Here is a 22,150-nt window from a genome sequence, read left to right as displayed (position 1 = left end):
CCTGTAGGTGTGTACCAATGAACAAGCATATGCCGCAGGAACACGTCCACACAAACAATCCAGGGACTGCTCGCGAAAATGAGAAATTTTGCTAAATTTGGTGCATTTGCATCATGATGATATCAATTAATGTGCTTTTTCCCGACAAATGAAGTGAATGAACAACAGCCATATGCACATACAATCTCTTCACTCTCAAAGACTCTTCACTCTAAGTACACCAAACCTTTTAACTGCAAAGGTTTTTAATGTGTTTTAATGTCTCTGAGATGTTTAACTGTGAGTCCATCATTTTGCTAAGTAGCCTGCTGCACTGTGCACAGAAAGGAGAGTTAAGGGTTTCATTTGCTGAAAGTAAACAAATCTAAATAATTCAAAAGGAGAAATTAAGATTTGTTATTTATTTGTTATTTATCAATTACTGTCTCAGGGTTGTGATCCGATCCGAGTTGGGGGTGTACGGCACAGGAAAAACTGAGGCATAATAGACTGACAATTATGCTTCTATTAAAAGTGGAATTACAGCAATATTGTTTTTTATCAGACCCCTATCGTTGAGTTTTGCTTTTTACAAAAAACAGCAACAATCAAAAATGCTTTGACAACGTGAAAAATAAATAACCTTTTAAATACAGGTTACAATAAGTGTCAACCTGGCAAAGAGGAATTGACCCCAAAAAAAAGATAAGAAACTGTCTTCAAAAGAATACTACATTGGACAAAAAATGGATACAAAAGAGTAAAAGTATTGGATCTGTAACAAGCTGAAGTCAGGTTACAGGAGGGGCAATAAAAGAAGCAGGCTACATTCATTTTTTAGGATATAAAGTTTGTTCCTTGTGTTTACATCACATCTGAAACATTTGATATAGAATATATTATATATAGCCTAATATGTTAAGTTGAAAAAAACAACAACAACAAACCCTGATATGCAGGAGAGTTTAAAATGAAACCGTTTGTTCATTATGCTTGATAAAAAACATATATGTGTATATCAACACATTAACAGATTATAATAATCCTGCTGGCTATTTGAATTAATATCACTGACACTCACACAAATATTGTTGAATCTTTCTGCTTCATGAATACAGGGTTGTTTTCTCACTACGCTGAGGCCTTGCATTAGTGTGCTTCTATCGCCCTCTAGTGACTGTTCAAATGCATTGCACTACACCAGTGCTTCTCAAAGTGTGGGGCGCGCCCCACTGGTGGGGAACGGAGACATGACAGGTGGGGCGCGACAAACGGGAGGAAATTTTCAATTTCATGCCTATCTTACTGTAAATGCTATTGACAACAAAGATAATTCACTCTAAACAAAACAGCCACACACAAACAAAGTAATAATGAATAGCTAAAATTATTAAAAAGAATTAGGAGACCGGGAGAAAAAATGTAACCTGGAATTTTAAGTGCAAAAACAATGATTGACGTCGGGATGTTAACTGCAGCGGGCCAACATTTGCAGCGGGACAACAAGGTAGCAGCAGCAGCAGAGAATTTCTAATAGAGACTGGCTCTGGTAGCAGGCTGCTGGGTTCACACCGGACGCCGAAGCACCGTGAATAGCGCGGAACAGAGACCGCTTCCCTTCGGTGCTCAAGTACCGGTTGTGTAGTTCAGACCAGTGGTGGAAGTCGCGCCCTGCAGCGATCGGTTCGGCATCTGGTCAGTTTTGTGCGCGAGCCGCGAGCAATCGCGTCAATCTTGGCAGGAAGTCACACATGAAACAACGAGAGAATCCGGTCAATTGTCAAAATAAAGCACTTTTCAAAATAAAACACAGCGATTGACAAATGCGATCATATTTGTGTGCGTTTAATGTCAGACTCGAGGGAGATGAACACACACACACACACACACACACACACCTCAGCTCAACATTGAGCATGACTTGAGGCAGTTTCAAGCCTGCAACCCCGAGGATGTGCAGTGCAAAACAGGCACATTGCAGCCACTAATGCAGGGAAAGTTCACTTGTTCATGTTTTTGTTTTTTGCATAGATTGCAAATGAAACCTTGTTTCATTATTTGACTACTGTAGCCTACTTTTACTTTTCGTTTTTGATCTGCACTTTTATTTTCTCCTTTTGAACTTTGTGTTATTTCATGTTTTTGATTTTGACTCATGAAATATGACTGATATACTTGGTGCTAGTAAGTTCAATAAATTTGAAGTAATTTTTGTTGGGGCGACAGGGGGAAGTGGGGCTTGAAAATCCCCACTTGTTAAAAGTGGGGAATGACGAAAAAAGTTTGAGAACCACTGGGACGTACAGGATGAGAGATGAATTCACCTGAATAACATGAACATCTTCCCTTTCTAGTTTGAGATGACAGGAGTAGCCCTGTGATCATTTCAAAATTGGGCATCCATAATGTTTCTATCAAATGTAGGCCTATGCAAATCAGGCAGGGATACTTTGAAAACAAAGGACCAAACACTAATATATTGTAAATAAAAGTGTTTTTTCCCTTGTGTATTTCGAAAAGAAACATTAGAGCTGTGTGAAATCACAACTGAGTCAATGAAAACATCTGACCCAGCCTCTCATTAAGCTCAAATGCCAATTAAGAGTGGGACAAACTGGGGTTATTTCAAGTTCAGTGGTGGACATTGAAGTCAAGAAGTGTTTGTTGAAATTTCTGCTTTTTCACTTTGTGTGTGTGTGTGTGTGTGTGTGTGTGTGTGAGAAAGTGAGAGAGAGAGAGAGAGAGAGAGAGAGAGAGAGAAGTTGTTTTGGCCTTACCTCATTAAGAAAGTGTGGTAGCTAAAGTTAGGCAGCTAGCAAGCAGGAGCACAACAAACAGGCAGCCAACCCACGGGCGTGTTTTGCTGTTAACTCACTCACAAGAAGAGAAAAACTTAACGTTATTGCTTGAAGAAACAAATTGTCACAACCAGAAGAAACTAGTCGTGTTTGTGGTCAGGTAAGGTTACAGCTAGCTTAATATGAAATGAGCGCGAATTGACCTCCACGCGTGCTTCACTGCTTCCTGCCGAACTAAGAACTAAGCCCCGCCCCTCTACCTGCGGGCCAAAAGAAAAAAATGTTGGCAGCGTTTACTTTAAGTCTTTTTAATGATTTAAAAAAAAATTATCTTTAAATTTAGATTTTAGCAATATTAATAATTACATTTTAAATTCATTAAAAAAAAGGACAGTAATGACTATGGTGAGTTTTCTGTAATGCAGTTCCAATCGGTTCCAATAGACTAATTTATATTATTTATTTAGGCTACAAAGATTTATATACCTCAGTGAAGTTAGTTTTAAGTTGGATATTCAACAGACATTTGCTCCCAGTAGCCTACAGTGCCACTAGGCACCATGGATCTATAATAAGACTATGCTCTGCACACCCTAACATTTCAAGTGCAGGCTACAGTACACACACAGAGATGGCTAGGCTACAGCTTGTACCGACTTCCTGTTTTCAAAATAAAAATGTGGGATATTTAAAGCAGAGATGCTGTTTAAAGCAAGTTATTGAGAAGCTATTGAGCTAAAAAGCTAATAGGCTATTTACGTAATAAAGAAATATGAACACATGTAAAATGTAAAAACAAGAGTTGTATCTCATGCAGCCAGTGGAGTAACATGATCCAACACTGTCCAAAATCTGTCCATAATTTTTATTAGTTTTTATATGTAAATATTAGCATTTTAGCTCCCACGGCCTTGTGATCAATTGACTCAAAATCAGTTTGGGATCATAAACAGGACACAATATTCAGTTGAATTAAAACAGCTTTATTAGTGTACACTGTAAGAAGTTGTATGTATATGTAGAATAGTTGGAAAGTCTATGAAGATCATCATCAGTGTTTGAAGAAGACAGAAATCCTAACAGCTTGTCATCTAATGGAATATGCTCTGCTGATAGCAAGAAAAAGCGTGTATGGTAAAATAAAAGAAAAACTATACAAGAACACCACTAGTGACATGTAGAAACTACACTTTCTCCAAAAAGCCACCCTCTTGGAAATTCAGAGATAGGCTTTTTATGGGGTTACACAATTGTCATCACAAAAAGAAAAAAAATACATTATGTGATCTGTAAATAGGAATGTGGACCATCAGAATGTGTGGATGTAGCTTAAATGAAACCTAATTTGGTCTCATGTTCCATCTCCAAAACACAGAGTCTTTAGAAAGTGAGAGAAAGGTGGTTGGTTTTGGGGTACAATGTTAGGTGGCACTCATTTAAAGAAAACAAGTAGATACAAAGGCTTTTGCTGGACCCTGGCAAAGTATTGAGAACAGTATGTCTAGCCATCAGAAAGTACACCATGTATATTTCTTAATGGGGAAATATGTCTGAGTAGTTAGTCCAAACAATCTGATGCCGCTGCATAGAACAAACATGTAGGTTAGCATTGATACAACAACCGTAAAGGAGTCACTACATTTTTGTTTTTGCTTTTGTGTGACCTTGGCAACACAAAGTCAACTTTTTCCCTAATAAATGGGGAAAACAAAACAATAGACCAGCTAAAAGACAGGACAGACAGGTGGACAGATAGATAGATACACATACAGAGAGACAACATCACTGCATTTGGCTGGTTTTGTTTGGTTACGAGTATGGTATTGTGTTCCTAAAAAGAAAAAAGGTATAGTTGATGATTGCCTGGGTCTAACCAACCAAAAGACAGCTTGTTCTGCAGGGCCATCATTAGCTTTTGAGATTTTTCAAAAGTGTCAATCTATAATTTCACGTTATCCAACATGTGCGCGTTCATTGCACATTTTGTTTTCTGAAGGATCTACAATATGTATAATTTAACATCAGGAATTCTGGACTCCTCGTCTCAGCCCTTGTTTGATAAATGAATCCTTCATTATGCCTTCATTTGGTCTTCGACAACAGATTTCCCAATGTACATTTCCCCCACATGTTGCAGTAGTGAGCGATGAAAATAGAATATGTGAACGTGTTTACATGCACCAGCATCACTGTGCACCAAGTTAAGACCCTCGTTGGGTTTTTGTTTTTTGTTTTGTCACAGTTTGGAGAAAATTAAACAAGATATCTGGAATGTGGCAGTATGAGTCAAGATGGTGGTGCAAGTATACACCTCGTCCCATTTACACATATTTACATGTACGACTTACAATCCCATTTTTTTCCTTGGTAACATTCTGCTTATGTATTCAGTGCTAGGGTACACATGAGAAACACACTTACAGTACAGAAGCCTCATCTGGGATATAATATCATAATACCTGTGTGCATGTAAACACACTCACTGTAAATTAACAGTGTACAACCATACTGAGAAATTAACCAGTTGTGGTGCTGGAATTGGCAGCAGCTTTTACACTATGTACTGGAATGTCATAAGTTGCTCAAATAAGACAGAAATCAACAAAATCACTTTCTAGAGTCAGAGATTTTGAGCTTAATACCAACTGCTGCGATACTGAAAAGTCAATACTATATTGCCCAGGTGATGGATTAAATCCTAACATCTCCAAAATATCAGAATTCTGGTTATTAAAACAGCTTCTATAATAAGCATGTTCTTCATTAAGATTTACAATGAATCAAATCTCCAAAGGACATTGGCAAGTTTTAACATTACCATTAAGCCAATAAAATGCAATACGAAGTGTAGCTATTAGGTTTTCATCAGCAGTTTTTTTTCTTTTGATAGAGTGGATCTGCAGTGTACAGGCCATACTGCAAAATACATGCATTCAGTCTTTGGGACAGCACTATCATAATTCGGGTCACACCACTAGAGCTGAAGAATTAGTAACAGTAAGGCAGAGAAATGTCTTTTTCAACAGTTTAACAGCTGATAAGATTCCTTTTGAAGAAAAGAGGATGGTTAACCATGATGACTTGACCGGTCATTCAGCACACACACCTGGCACTGAAGAACTGTTTTCAGTGGTAAATGTTATATCCTATGCTACATACTTCACAAATCATCATCAAGCTGTGATCATTTCAAACAAAGGGCATATTCTAAAAAAATATTGAATTCTAATAAAAGGAAGAAAGCTTTTGAAGATTTTAAATATATTTATATATAAAAAAATACATGAAAATACAAAAATGTAGCTAAAAGAATGTGTAAGGAAAATAATAACTGTGTAGTATAACTAGCTTGTCAAATACTTAAAGCTTAAATACTTTGAGTTGAAAAGATTTGGACTCTAAAATACCTATTGTAGGTACCAGCTGGCATTTAGATCAGGGCAAGGAATCTCATTAAAATCAAATGAATGAACTCACAATAAGCCAATTCAGACAATATGAAGACGAAATCTTAAAAGCGAATATCCTAAAAATATGAAAGATTTTCTTTTAATTCTCTTAATTTCAAGTGGGATTTGAAACATTCCTATCTGTACATCTCAAAACATATCTTGCTGTATTTTACATCAAAGGCATCTCTCTTATGGGTGCATGGTTTCGGGCAGTGCAAGTACAGTATAGGGGCAGTTTTTAAAGTCCCAGACTGCAGGACTTTTCCTATTAAAAAAGAAATTAATAGTAATCATTAATGGAGAAACTGTGCATCAGTTCAAGCAAGTAATCAATAGAGACTTGCACAGTTTCCACACTGGCGGAACATTAAGTGATAACTTTGTCTTTTGTCTGTTAAACAGCAGGGGGTGACACTGAAGCATAGATTCTTAGGTTTACGCTGAGTCCTAATCATGTATAATGCTGACATAGGACTCCCCTTCATATTCAAGATATCATTTTTTCAGAAATGCAGAAAATGTAGGAGACAGTGCATCGTGTTGGGCCTCAAGAATGAAATGTACTGTGGGAAAAACTCCTTTTGCACCTGTTACCGTCAAAAGATTTACACTGTGTGAAGTTCCAAAGAGGTGACGTGTCACACACTCTTACTCCAAGGTTTCCCTAGCTTACTCATTCCAGTTATCTGTGCTGTCTAGCAACTCACCACACTTTAAAATAAAAACTCCTCACAGAAGGATAAAAAAAAAAAAAAACATCTTAGTTCTGATCCACACTTCAAACACCTGCCCCACTGCACACTCATCGTTGAATAGGACCAATCGACATTAAGCACAAAAAAGGAAATCATTTTTTGCCATGTCAAAACAATTGTGTTAAAATAGCTAGTTAAGATGCATTAACTGCAAAAGAGTGTCCCCTTTTCAGTATAATATACGTGTGCATGTGAACAATGTGAAGATGGGGTTCGTAATATTAAAAACAAACATCGGCTTTGTTCTCCCAAAGAGCCGAAGACCGTGCTGTCCGTCGTAGTCGGGCCTGTGGTCACAACAACAACAACAACATAGGACTGATGGGGAGAGAAGCAGGAAAGGTGGAGATAAATCTGGACTGGAGGTTTTGGTCACCGAAACCAAGAAATGCTAAGAAATTCATATCCAGGCGTGAAGCTGACTTTGGTTGGGCACGTTGCCTGGAGTGGCAGTACTACCGTTAGTCAACCTTCTGTAAAAGCAAATACTGATGCCGAGTCAAAGCTTGTGCTGTGGCAGGTAGGTAGTGAAGAGCCAAGGTGGACTAGTGGTTGAAGAGACTGTCCTGTAACTAAAAAGGTCTCATGTTCAATCCCAGAAACAGCCATTGCTTTGTCGTTAAGAAGGACACTACAGCACCGTCTTGCTTCAGTCAAATACCAAAGTCATGAATGCAGTCTGGTCCATTCTATCACTCTCTGGTCATGTTGATATTGCAGGGTGATTTCTATTATTATTATTATTATCATTATTATTATTATCATCATTATTATTAGGTCCATGATTACTGGAATGTCAGCCTGACATTGATCCAACGGAGCCAAAGGTAATCAGGTCCAGTGTGACATCACGGTTAACATTCCACTACTGTCCATTAGTCATGTCATACTCTCATCCTCCAGGTCCATTGTGTGTGTGTGTGTGTGTGTGTGTGTGTGTGTTTGTGTTTGTGTGTGTGTGTGTGTCTTTTTGTGTTTTTTTGTTTTGTTTTCAAAAAGTTGTTAGTACATCAGTTTAAGACCGCATGGTTGTCTCCTTTAGGACACACTGTTCGAACGTTGTGTAATGTCTGTTTGACTTTTGCGTCCGCATCAGCAGGACCTTGTTTATGACATACTGGAGCAGCGCACTGAGGGTGATCCCATCTGGGTCAGCACCTTATCCAACCACTGGAGGGGGCCGTTGAGATGCAGTTCGATCCAACAGGGGGTGCTGGTTACTGTCTGACGCCTGAAAAGAGTAGAGGACATCATAAGGATAAAGGCAAACTTCCCACTGTGGTTAAAAGTGGCACGGCATGTGGTATGAGCTGGACCTTTATATATCATAATATTAGTCAAAATCCTGGTAATGTGTACAGATGTGATCACAGGATGACAGGAAATAATCACAACCTTGTGGAAGAGGAGGCAGAATGTTGAATGCGAGCAGTAGAACACTTTTTAAAAGAGATTTACAGCGAATAATTCATAAAGTAAAGGGGAGTTTGCATTGTCCAGGTCTGACCACACAATCAAATACAGCTGACTCCTCTGTGGCCCTGCCAGGCTTGGCCTGAGCTCCACAAACAGCAGAGACAGTGACTGTTAACCAGACGGGCTACACAGCAGCTTAACCCTGGCCACTGAGGACAAGCCAAAACACCCCCACAAACACTGCTGTCTGGCTCCTGGGAGGGTACAACACAAAATCCAAGCCAGAAGCAGAACAGATGTTTGGTTGGATGGATGGCTGGACGGCCACAGAGACAGAGATACAGACAAATGCCCTGTAATCTCGCACATTTTGCAACAAAAGCAGGAGTATAATAGAGATTAGGGTTTAATTTTGTCTGTGGAGGGGAAGTGAGAATCCAAAACCTGCAAGCAAAAAATACAAACTAATCTCTTGAGCATCATGGATCATCTACTCTTGTCAAGGATATCTTTTCATTGCTTTCTCAAAACTGAAACTGCTGTCAAATGCAGTTTCACGAGTGAACTTGTAAGAATGAGGTTTAAGCAATTTTACCATTTTCTCACCAGGTTCTACTTAAGTTCAGTCCATTTAGCTGAAGGCATGTGACAGGAGCCCATGAGTCAGTGTTCAGAGCAGATGACACAGATGCTCTCTACACCAGGCAGCATTTGGAGAGTCTCCAGGCTTTGCTCAGATCTGGACACAGTGGCTTAAGCTTAGCCAGTCCAGGTTTAAATATTATGATGAGAATGTTGCTGACATTCAGAGAAACCAGCAAACCTAACCCGACGCACCTTTCAGCGTATTGTAGGTGTGTTACGAGGATGTTGAAATACTTTACAGCTGACCAAAGAAAGGACACACCTAATTCATTCATAATTCATTCATTTGAGACAGAGCAATTTGAGGATATTGTATAGAGGAGGAGGCTCGTATTACCCGGTTTACACCATTTAATTTAAAATAATTCTAATTTACTACAGGAGAATCAATAGTCGTTCTCTTCAAATCTATTTTGGTACAACCCTGACCAGACACCGTCAATAACAGCCACTGCACAGAGAGCAAGTAGTCATTATGTCATCAAGCTTCTGGCATGACCCTGGTTCACAAGGACACAAAAATGAATTTCGCTGCACCACGTCCTGGTCTGACCAGACTCCTGCAACCATCCATTCATGGTGGGATAATTGTGAAGGAGAAAATGATGTGCTTCGAGCGCAACACACCTGTACTCTGCTCCCCAGCCCTTAACGAAGCTCATCCTGATGGTGCACATCCTGGTTAGCTGGTAGACTGCCTCGAACCCCTGATTGACTGACTGGGCCAGCAGTGCGGCGAACTCTTGGTTGTTAAAAATCTTCAGATTGCAGCCTGGAGAAAAAGAAAATCGAACATAGAGTGCATTTAGAGAGTGCTTAGATCCCTTCAATTTTTTTAAAATTTTGTTGTGTTGCAGCCTCACAGCAAAAGGAAAAAAAAATCCACTCAATATCCCATAACGAAAAAGGGGAAAGAAACTGAATTTAACAAGTGTTCAATAAAATATTAATAAAAGGAGAGATTAAATTTCACTTTTACATGACACACAGTGTACATAAAATTTCACAGTCCCAACAGACTAAAATCATCTTGTACTGGGCTACATGTTTAGTTCAGCTCTAAATGTGGGTTTTTAACATGGGACTCAACTGAGATTTCCTCATTTTAGAGCCAGCCTCAAGTAATCAAGAGAGGAACTGCAGTATTTTGGCACCATCGTGTTGGCTTCATCTTCCAGCACCAGAGGTTGCCGCTTGGTGCAGATTGATGAGGGAAATTTAGATTTTTCTTTTCTTTCTTTTTTTTGGATTGTAGCATAGGGTTGAAACGTATCAAAATGTGAAACTAGAATTACCACCTCACAGGTGTGTATGCCCCTGCCAACAAGCCAGGTTGTTGTTGCTATTGTTGCTGGAAATATTGTCAAAATCTCCCTTCCGTTCTAAGTTACAGCATTGAATTATGACCAGAGGTGTTTTTGCAGAACATAATGGGGTCACAGTGAAGCTGACTGATGACCATTTGGATAAACGAATATCATAATTTCATCTTCAGTTGTGGCTAATAAAACTTTAATAAAACATTTTTTTTTTTAGAAATTCTCCTAGAGGGGACCAAGCAAGTCTGGTCACTTTTTGGCTGTTTTATCAACAGGAGGAGGGTGGACAATAAAAACACAAGTAACTAAATACTAAAAAAAAAAGCCATTGTGAATCTTAAGGTGTGGATGTATTGTATGTTGGTGATAATTTTTCACATGCCCCCGAGAAGTCCAAGATTCTTGTGTTTCCTTTCAGTATGGTTCTGTGCCTCAGTAATGATACTGTACTGTTCACAGTGCTCATTTGGCCAGAATTGAAATGCTTAAAGTTACATGGGTACAGATGAGTCAGCATGTGTGGGTGAGAGTCTTAGAAAAACTGTCACATTGTGGAGGGCATTAGTGCTTTCTACAGAGCAGACCTCACTCAGGACTATTTTCATCAGAAAGGAAAACCATTATGTAGCAAGAGGTATGAACGTTTGTTTGGCGATTCTGTCTATTGTTCCTCGTAGGAATCCTGGCTGATAAAAGTTTCAGAGGAAGTCAATCCATCAACCCTAAGAATAAAACTTATCAGCAAACCCAACAAGAGGCTTTGTGGAAGATGCTTTGCAAGAAACATAAGGTGTGTGTATAAACCTGGTGGTATCTTGCAGACTGTGGCAGGATGCCAGCCGTATCGCTGGTTGCAATTGGGACTCTGGACAAAAATGGCACTGTCGCTGAGGCACTCGGCGAACACCTCCCCTCCGATGTAATACAACCTCACACCGCGACCTGCAGAGTGTGAGACAGGAAATAATGTGACGATAAGGGGACGAACAGAAAGGGAGGAAGACATAAATTGTGAAGGGGGGGTTACAAAAGGGACTAAACAAGTATGTTTGCTCTAACAAATCAGTGTAAAGAATCAGAGAAAAAAAACACTGGAAACCACTGAAACTGTTGCACTGTGCAAATCCTTTGAACCTTTTGTGCTGATAAACTGCTAAACTGCACATTCACCATTTGCACCATTTTACCTATATGTCTCCTTGTCATTTCAACGGTTGCGTTCCTGTTGACATTACTGAGAAGCCCTAGACAGAAACGTTCAGAGTTGGAGGGGTCGGTGAAGCCGTCCACTGTCAGAGACGGCTGTGAGGCGTGGAATGTCTCTCCGACCCGCTGGTTCAGCTCATAGTAGGCTATAGAGCACCAGAAGGCTGGTTCACTGTAGGTGACTGGCTGGAGGTCTGGAGAGAAAAAAAATAGAGGAAGTATTTTACATTTCCTATGATTAGAACTCCTACAATGAATCAACCAACTTATCACTTCTCCTAACTTTCCAGGGACTTGCGATGAAAACCGATTACGCATAAATCAGTCTTACCCAGGCTGTGACTGACAGGCGACAGGGTGCTTGGTGACATTTCTGCTGGTGAGCCTTGGAGGGGAAAAAAAAGAGACAAGAAATATCACAGAAGTGTTGCATCATTTTCTGAGCCCTTAAGTACATCTGTGTCAGGTCAGTGGCAACCTGTGCATTATCACAACTCAAAACTACCTGATTCCATACTTTGATTCATCTGCTGGTCGCTGGTCTCTCCATCCTCACTGATGTAGCCAGGTGGAGGAGTCTCTGCATACAAACATGAAAAAATGTTGTACATTATGAGACGGAACTGAGACTTATGCATGTAGGATCTCATGTACATAGGAAAACAACCACCAGACTGGCAATCTTACCTATAATTCATCTAATCAATCTAATATAATCAATACATCCAACTGGTTTACATGAAACATAATGCAACAAGTCAATTCAAGTGCCTGCCCAGCATACAGACCTGGTATATAGTTATTAGGAGGGTCTATGCCAGCAGGGAAGTTGGTATTTTCAGGGATGGAGTTTGTAAAGTCATCTAGAGGCGGAAGCTCTGTCAGAATCTCTGTATGGCGTGGCACCAACACTGGAGGTAGCACTAGAGAAAAAAGGAGTGTCATTGACAAAGGCAAATTCAATTTCTTGCACGATTCAAATTTGTATAATTAAAAACAAGCAAATGTGCACAAAGGTTCTGCATCTTCCTCACACACAAAACAACAAAGAAAACTGAAATGCAAGCTTAAACTTGAATACATCAAGACTGATTCCTATAGCCCAAACTGAATGAAAGCAGTAACCAAACTCATTACTCACATTGACGCTCAGTAAAAACCCAATCACGAATACACACATACACTCTCTCTCATACACACAATTCTCAAGGATCATTACCGGGCGTCTCCACTCTCTGGTAATGGTAGGGATTGACACACACTTCATCCTTCTTAAGGTTGAAGGCATACTGGCAGGTGTCGATGGCCCTCAGCTCGTGGTGGCTGTGAAGGTCGGGCCATCTCCACAGGCGGCAGTAGATGACGTGGGGCAGGCCCTTACGGTGGGACACCTGAAGACGACCGTCCAGTGACCTGAGAGGGTTGGTAGAGAAGGACGGCTCACAGCTCAGTGATGTGCGCGAGTCTTGACAACAGACTAGAAGCTGAGAGGGATACTTGGTGAACCACTGTGCTTTCTCGTGGATGCAGTTTTGGCAGTGTAATAAGTACACAAAGGCTAAATAAATACAAAAGGGACTAGGGAGTAAACAAGAAACCCATTGGACTGCAAGGACGCTGATTATGTTTTATAGCTAAAACCTTGTTTTATGAGGTTTCTCAGCACAGTTTGGAAACAGCCACTGCACAGTCTCTAAAACTCGTAAAAACAAAAGACACTTATCGTCCTTGTCCTCGCTGAATTATAACTGAGTGGCTGCCAATTGCGGAACAGAAATGTTTAAGGTAGTAAAAGAGGAAGTATCGCTATTAAAAAATCAAAGCACTTAAGTAAAGATCAGTTTAATGGTGGTCACTGCCCAATAGCACACAGGCAAGGAACATCATTTGTGTTTAATGTGATATTTTGCTGATTACATCTACTTCTAACAGCTGAATCTGGTCATTACATATCATTATCACACTGTTGTACTGAGAAAGGCAATAAAACAAACAGCCGGACAAAAGCATTACCGTTTTCACTGTGTAACTTTTGCAGCAGTGAAGAGATGTACTGTAGAACAATTATCCTCTAATTGTGTATTTGTGTACATGTGAGTGTATTCACCTGCTGTGGTCATGGTATCCGTACATGCCTGCAGAGTCCCACTGCTCTATCGTGTGGCCTGAGCCTAGACCCCATAGATCTGAGCAATTGCTACAGACACACAAACACACGCACGCACGCACGCACGCACGCACGCACACACACACACACAAAAGACATGCGTACACACAAAAGCAGGCACAGGACAAGTGCAAACAAAAAAAAGGAACAAAAATAAAAAGCAAACAGATGGTAAACATGAGATGTCTTATTCCAAATTAGTAGGATGAAATCACAGATATTTACAGCTGGTCTCTTATTGATATGAAGAAAGGCTATTAGATTGGCCTTCTCTGTCTTCAATAAGAGACTATAATTGGATGATAGGTGATCATATGACAACTCCAAATCTGACAGTGATGTGGTGCAATCAGGTGATGCAGGGAGCTAGACGGGATTCAATTGCAGCAGCCTGTTAAAACTTTTAGATGAAAGGTGATAGCAGGGTGACATAATCTTTGATTTCTGCTCTCCCACCCACATCTGATCTTACTCACATCGTGGAGAGATGAAAAACGACACCTCTAATCATTTTACTACTTTTTTTTTTTTTGGACTTTGAAGTCGAGCAAACCTTTTGACTGCAAAACCTGACTGCACCTGATATTTAATCTACACATACATATGATTCACATTTCTGTGTATTATTGCTCAACCATGAGGAGGAGTGTGATGTGAAGCAAACGTGTCACACGGGGGTCACGCGATATGTGCATCTACACAACAATAACAACAACAACATGTGAATGGAGAAATAAAGAAATTCAATAGACTACACAAGATGTGTCAGGACATGACAACAGAAAGAAACAGGTACAAAACAAATGTGTGTATGTAAATGCCGTGTGTGTGTGCAACTGAAGGAAACATACATCCTGACTGTTGCTAACTGGAGGAGAGGAGAGGAGAGGAGAGGAGAGGAGAGGAGAGGAGAGGAGAGGAGAGGAGAGGAGAGAGGGAGATTCTGTTGTCTGATTCGTGCAAAGTGGTTGCCAGACTTGTCTGTACAAGACCCTTTATCTGGATACTTATCATTCTACCGAAACAGTTTCTACAAATACAAGTTCCAAGTATCCTATCTCCAGACACAGCTAATGCCTCGTCTTCCTCCCTCCTCACTTAAAAAGGTCACCAGAACAATTACTCCAGTGTGTCTGTCAAAAGCGTTCTCTCAGAGCGAGACTTGTCTACTTATCTCCTCACCTGTAAATCACCCTGGATGAAAAGCTTGAATTTGTAAATTAGATTTGTTTAGTTATCTGTTAAACTGGGTTACACGCAAAACATCATGAGGATATTTTCACTTCAGAGCTGCAAACTGTATCGTACACTTCTTGTCATCCAGATACCTAGGTGTGCTATCTCTAGATGAGCTGTTGCACTCTTCCTCTATCACACCTCCTAACCTCCACCCGGGCAGAGATCTACAAAGCCCTACACCTGCTATCTCCTGACAACCCTCCAGACGCTGCTCTGACATCCTCCACCCCTCCTCAACAAAAACAAGAACTACAAGAGCAAGAGCAATTTATCTCGGATTTTTATCAACCTTTGCGCCTCTGTGTTCAAAGGGAAGTGAGCTATACATCAAATTGCCTAGAGTGCCTTCGACCAAAAAACTGTCAAATAATACATCTAGATGTAAGACTTCCTCTAATATCCAGCCGTTTTAGCCAAACCATCACTTCTTGAAAAACAAAAATCGCAGACAGCCATATTTTCATTTAACTCCAATACCACCGTTTGTCAAGCGATTAACATAAGACGAGCTACATTTCTCTTGTAATAAACACCAGTGTTTTATTGTGATTGATGGCATAAAGATAACATTCAAGAGAAAGAAAACATTAAGCTCTACAGCTACAAACCCTGATAAAAAAACAACTCTTCCTCTTCATCTCGGGACAGCAGCGGTGTGAGCGAATGTCTAACAAGAACTAAACCACCATCGCCTTATCAGCGCCATTTCAGAAGCTATCTGGTCTACATTCCTCAGAGTGAAGAACCAGACACGGCATCAGATTCTCTCCTCTCGGATGATTCTTCTCCTGCTCTTTTTTCGCCTTTTTGTCACTTTTACTCCAGCTCTCCATCCCTCTCTCAGCTACACTCTTAACTTCCCCAATATTTTCTCACCAATCCCTTCATCTTACGGTGAAACTTTATTTTACCACCACTACGCTGCAGTGTCATCTCAGAAAGAATATCTACAATGGGTTCACACATTTTTGTGTATGTGTATTCTACTCCTGCCTGCTTCATACTTTATTTACAAAGGTTTAGAGCGCCTACATGTATCTTGAGCCAGCACTGATGCTCTTACCGGTTCAAGGCTAGAACTTAAACATAGAGGCGAATTATGGAGCATGTTGCAGCAGAGTGTAAATGTAGACAGCGTGCATTCAGACAATGTGATTAGATATGTCTGCCCTCAGCACAAAGTGCATTTTGCTAAGAAAGTAACCACCCACCAGGAAACCTTGACGTCCAACATCAATAGTCACGGAGGATGAGTCCTTCCATGTTTAAAGAAAAGTAAACATGTCCTGAGATTTAGTACCTCCTCTGCAAAACCCAACAACTTCTCACCATGTCACAAGGCTGATGCAAAACACATCCACTCAGATGAATGTTCCCATCTTTCATCAACAAACCCAGGTGTCATGATCAGGAATAGGATCCTTAAATGAAAGATCAGGGTTCAAGACACCAAGCTATCCAGTTCAAGTGTCTTTGAAAAGGACACCAAATGCAGATGACTTGTGGCTGACATGAGTGTGAGCAACTTTTCTCTCTGTGGGGGGATGAATTCTATTATTGATACTTTATAATTAAAGGAAGCCCAGACAGACACAGAGAAAGGGTGGATTACACAGAAAATTTGAGAGGGGAAGCTCATCAAATGTTCACAGAGCAGGCCTCAGTGATCTCCCCCATTCTGCCGATCCTCGGTACACTGACTGACGTTAATCACAGGCTTTTCATGGGGCTTCCCTTGTCTTTGCCACTTTGGTCACGATAAGGTTTCACCTGGTCTGGTGACTTGGCTCATGTAACTTATCATGCGACACAGGAGAAATCTATACTGACAGACACGTGAACCACTCTACAGCACAGCACTGGTGGATTTTGGTGCAGAGCAAACTTTCTTCAGAAAAATACTCCACAAAAACAAATCTAGTGAGTTTGTTCTTGTACAAAAATGAAGATGTACTGCGACCTGAGGCCAAGCTTCTCTTTGTTTTAAGAGAGTCTTTACAGATGTGATGGATTTCTTTCCTCCTTTTTCAGAACATTTGCCAACACTTACAGATAATCAGAAGCCACTCGTTATATTAATGGTATCTTGTAAGACATTCTCCAGTGTTTGTATTTTAAAAGTATTATCTCTTCTTTTTCTATTGCTTTGTCTTAGGTCTCTACTTCAATTTTTTGGAAACACTGTGTACCTTAAACGTCTGTTTGATGGTGGGGGTTGGTGTATGCCCCAAAGCTCGGGGCAAACATGCTATTTAATGCGATGTTCAACCGTTCTTGGCCAACAGCCACCGAAACCCCTTCAGACTGCCTCGTTTCTGTGTCTCCTTTAAGATTTTGTAGGATGTTTAGATTTTTACATCCAAATAGAGACGCACCATGAGCATTTCATAACCGATTCAGGCACAAAGAACTTCATTAAACAGAGTGGCTAATGCCAAGTATCAACCCAACCACTTAATTAGTCACTCATGCTGTTGCCAGGAGGTACACACACCTGTGCCATCAAAAAGACACATCTTATAATTGTTGTATTCCATTCTACATTTTCTTTTGGCGCAAGGTCTTTATTTTGCCAAGGAACTTATTTTTGAAATATCATAATATCCTGATAAACTTTATTTGAAGACAGGCACAGATACTGATGGTGCAGACTACTGGCGCATCTCTGCACTTAAAACTAATTCAATACGCCCACTGTTGGAGTGTTATAAGCTCTCGAGTCGACTAATTGAATTCCTTTTGATCAAATTCCTCTGATCTTAATCTAATTGGCACTTTCTAACAAGTTGTGTCAACCTATCTAATCAATGTTACAGGATAAAAGGCGACGCTGAGACTTTTTGTAGCTGCAAAAGACGACGGCGTCGACACGATCAGAGTGACACCTGCAGTGACTGCTTGGAGCGGTGCGAATGATCAACCAGCGCTTCGCAGTGTAAATGTATACATTCAACACAAGACAAGTTTGGCTGGCATCATGTGTTCAACATCTGTTTCCGCCAATGAGGTTTCACTTCTCTCGCCATTTTAACCTATGGCACAACGGAATAGGGAAGCAGACCCATTGTTGCACAACAGACACTGCAAGCCTGCGGGTGCCTGTTACCCCTCAGCTTACTTTCATGTGTGTTGACACACCTCACTGTGCTAATCTGTATTGGTTGTATTGTGGTGAACCAGTGCATAAGAACAGCGGATGTGTGAATATGAGCACAGCCTGAGGTGTGCTTAAGCTGAAAGTCGGTGAATAGAATCATTCTGATCGTCACTTCATCATTTACGATTCATTAACGAAAACATTTCCCATTTGTGGGTCCAAGTTTCTCAAATGTGAAGCTTTGCTTCTTTTGTTTTAAATAATTACAATTCATAATATGAAATTCTGTTTTGGGCTGTTGTTAGAAACACAAAGATATTATCTTGGGGGTTTCTGATATTTCCAAAAACTTCACTGATAAATATCCATATCGGTTCTGTTAAACCATTGGTGTAATCGGCAGAGTAATCTAAACTGTGTGGATGTGTAGTATAAGTATGATGCGTATCTATTCATCTGACCTCATTATGATGTTTATTACTTTTAGTGAGTTTACACAACTCTGTTACTTATGCAGACACATGGTTGTTACTACCCCTGCAACAGTGGTCATGTTATGTCTGTGTGTGGTACAGAGCAAAGCTAGAGAAACACAGAAGAGAGGGTTTTTTGCGTGCATGTGTCCTCATCTCACCTGGGTATGGTGACACACTTTGTGTTGCTGTTCTGCGTGCTGATGGCTTTCTCGAGCTCGTCCAGCTGCCCCGTCTTCTTCAGCTTCTTCACCAGGCTCTTCACAGCTTTTTCGCACCATTTCTCCTCCTGTCCGCCCCCGTTCTGCTCCCCTACTCCTCCTATCCCCCCTCCCGCTCCCCCACTACCTGCTGGAGTCTTTTTCCATCCTAGGAGACGTTTCACTACCGGGGGAGTGAAGGGAAGGATGGAGGACATGGTGGCCTGTGTATGAACCCTAAGTATGTTGTGATCCCTTTCTTAATCTAATGTGATGAGAAAAAGGGGGGACGGGAGAAGAAGGGTAACACAGGTGATGGGATGTTGACTGAATTCCAACTGGAGATTCAAAAAAATAAGCTATACGTTGAATATAAACCTGTATTTCTGAGTAAAGTCTAATTAGCGCTACAGTATAGATCTTGAGGACTCTTCAGAAATATCAGATGGAAACCACAAATCATAGGAGAGAAGCACATCCAAAGAAACCTAAGAAATGAGGGGAAAAAGAGACAGCACGCATTAACACTTGTGAGTGAGAGAAGACAGATGACAAGATACAAAGAAACATTCATTTCTGTAATGGTGAGACCACTCGTGCCCACACATCTCGTTTCATGAACTGTTTTTCTTTCCAGAGCCGTGACTATGATATCTATCATTGCCCCCCGCGGCTAAGCCTCCTACTACTGTATGTACCGAGCTGTATGTCAGCCAGGCTGGCAGCCATAGCATTATAAAGTGGAAAGTTTTAAGAATTAACCGATTGTGTTTTATATTGAAGGTTTGCTGGGCCATTTCTGATTAATATAGCCTACTCTACTACTGGTGCACTTAGCTGTGCACCTGTGCCTCTAAACCTTAATATTGAAAAATAAGCTCTTCTGTTTGCACAAGTAGGTTTGTGTTATCTTGCAAAACCACTTCCAAACAGTAAGTCTTCAGATCCGGTGACACAAAGACTTATGTTAAGGGGGGTGCAGATGCAGATTGCACAAGTCATCTTACTGATAGTGTGCAACAACTGTTTACATATTTAACATCATGCCATGGCAATGTGTTTAAATCTCACAATTACAAGTCAATATTAAATGAACATGATTCTAGTTTCCTGCGCACTTTGAAAATGGTTAAAGGAAGCACATGTATTCTTACAAAATGTGATAGAGATTAAACAGCATTTTACCATGTACACCAGTCTCGGGTCATAGGTCATTTAAGGTGCTTTACCTCACAAACTCTGTTCTTACAGCTATGGCTCCTTAAATCACATATGTTTGAATGTTCAAGATATCCCAGACATTGTGTATTTGAATAATTCACTTCAAAGAGTGGAGGGTGTAGATGATTTCTTTCTTTTTTTTTGTAGATCTTTAACAAACTAACAGAGGACAACATAGGATGTATAGGCTTCACATGTTCAAAAATCCTTTACTTCTGACAGGAGATAAATTTACATCTATGGTAGGAAATCTATGTCAATATCTACACTAATACTAAACTAATCCTGTATTAAATTTAGCCTATTATTGAAACCACTGTTCACCCTGAGCAGTGTCGAACTGTGTTAAACCCTGGTCAGGAGCTTAAGGCCTTACCAGATGAAACGTGCTGCCCTATTCACACCCACGGCAGATCATGTAAGTTTCACAGATCAGTCCTGTAAACTATCAATCACTTCAGCAAGCGAGCAATTCACTGTTTTTTTAATAATTCCATCGTGTGTGGTGATGATATATGGAATTCAAAGGCCACAAAACACTTAACAGTCAGTTTTTTAGTGCATGTAATATTATACTATATTATGATTCTCATGTTATTGCCAGGATCCATTTCCCAGCCTAATGAGGAAACACACATGCTCAGACAGAGCAAATTGAGAAAGAGGCCCAGACAAAGTGCCCTGACTAAATCATTAAGTTAAATCTGAAAACTTCTTCTGCACCCAATCCCCTCAAAACACAAACATTTTTCTGTAAAGTGCAGATTAGTGCTGCGGATTTATCGATCACTTAGACATCAATAAATACAGCGAGAACCACTCAGTGATGCAGGTTTTTCAACTGAGCTGCCAGGGAGGAAGGGATAACTATCCTCAGCATGTTACCCTGAAAGTCCAAGCTCCTTCTAAGAATTAATTTCACAGGCTTAACCCTTGGACTGCTTACTATTAGTGCAAGTGTATGAATGGCTTTTAAAGTGAGTCAGACCATTCCTGAAAATAATTAACTATAGACCCTGCAGTTCATTGATATTGTCTAAACACCCAAACATGCTTCCCATTAGAGAACATCATACACTACACAAATAATAGCTTTGGGGAGAGAGGCTTTTGATGTCAGCACTAGAGTCAGAGTCTGGGTTAAATAAATAAAAAGTATGTCTGAGTCAAATATTGTAGGCTAAGTTATTTAATATCTTGAATGGACTCCATGATAGGTGTCTCTTTGGCAAAATAAAGGATTCCTAAAATTCACAATTCTGGTCGCTACTTTCACTAAAGCTTGATATGTTGTAACAAACTCTTAAAACAGCAAAAGCTGGTGGATTGGTGCAGAGAGTAGGGAGGGGGGACGAGGGTCCTAGCTATGTGGGAGCCTTTCAAAGCGAACAGAAAGTCTTAATGTAAGGAACAAAAAGCACAAAACGTGCTGATATGGCCACAACGCATGTATCCAGTCGATGTGCTGACCACGGCTATCAGGGCCTTGTGGGCAAAATATCAACCTTATTTAGTCTGAACCGTCTTGTCTTTTTTTGTGAGAAACTGGGCTGTTTGGGTTACTTCTTCTACGAAACCATACACATAACAAACGCACGGTTGGAAGAATAAGCTAACGCTACTAACTGCGATTCACACTTAACAGCCAGTGGCTGTAGACTTGACAAGGCACAAAAAGCCACTTGGTTTCGCCGCCTAATGTCATTTGCTGTGATATACGGGTACAGTAAAAGATATTCAGGTTTCTTTTGTCTCGAAATGACTGATAGTCCCCCCTCCTTCTCCTCTCCTCCTCCTCCCCTCGCCTCCAAAAAATCCGCTAGCAAGCTTGCTACTTTGTGTCACAGACAAATAAATAGGTCTGTTGCATGTTTTCTCGCTTGCAAATCAAATCTGTTTCATTGTTAAAAACACAACTTACCGCACGAGGAGGTGAAGGGACACCGAACGGTCACTCGGGTACCTGTCAGAAAAGCCTGTCTGTTCATTATAAATGCATCCAGAGAGACTTTAAACTGTATTTTCCACATCCGAGCCGCCGGGATGATGATGGCCCCTCATTCAAAGCTCAACCAAACATGTATAGCAAAACATAAACGGCAACGCGACGCCACCACGCCCCGCCTCCTCTCTGCCCTCCTATTGGCCGAGCCCCGGGATTGAGCCGATAACCTGTTGCCAGA

At 40.5% G+C, this 22,150-nt stretch overlaps 1 protein-coding gene across 4 annotated transcripts; it reads right to left on the bottom strand.

Moving 5' to 3' along the window:
- Positions 1 to 3,741: 3,741 nt before the first annotated feature.
- On the bottom strand, positions 3,742 to 22,071 carry smad2 (SMAD family member 2). Of its 4 annotated transcripts, none has more exons than XM_085793823.1 (11): positions 21,889 to 22,071; positions 18,708 to 19,234; positions 13,678 to 13,767; positions 12,790 to 12,983; positions 12,359 to 12,493; positions 12,088 to 12,150; positions 11,902 to 11,955; positions 11,552 to 11,764; positions 11,169 to 11,306; positions 9,673 to 9,817; positions 3,742 to 8,215 (listed from the first exon to the last, which is right to left on the bottom strand). In XM_085793823.1, exons 2-11 carry the CDS (start codon positions 18,962 to 18,964, stop codon positions 8,092 to 8,094), a joined length of 1,413 nt encoding a protein of 470 aa, XP_085649949.1. In that variant the 5' UTR covers positions 18,965 to 19,234; positions 21,889 to 22,071; the 3' UTR covers positions 3,742 to 8,091. The 4 variants fall into 4 exon arrangements, with proteins under 4 accessions (XP_085649949.1, XP_085649948.1, XP_085649950.1 ...); XM_085793822.1 differs by having other exon boundaries at positions 12,076 to 12,150; positions 21,889 to 22,051; XM_085793824.1 differs by lacking the exon at positions 13,678 to 13,767 and having other exon boundaries at positions 12,076 to 12,150; positions 21,889 to 22,051.
- Between the last annotated feature and the right edge of the window lie 79 nt (positions 22,072 to 22,150).

Source organism: Trachurus japonicus, chromosome 12 (assembly GCF_045865225.1).
Source record: "Trachurus japonicus isolate A0001 chromosome 12, Traja_1.0".
NCBI classification, from domain to species: domain Eukaryota; kingdom Metazoa; phylum Chordata; class Actinopteri; order Carangiformes; family Carangidae; genus Trachurus; species Trachurus japonicus.
Note: the sequence above shows the minus strand (reverse complement) of the source record. Positions and strands in the feature narration are given on the sequence as shown.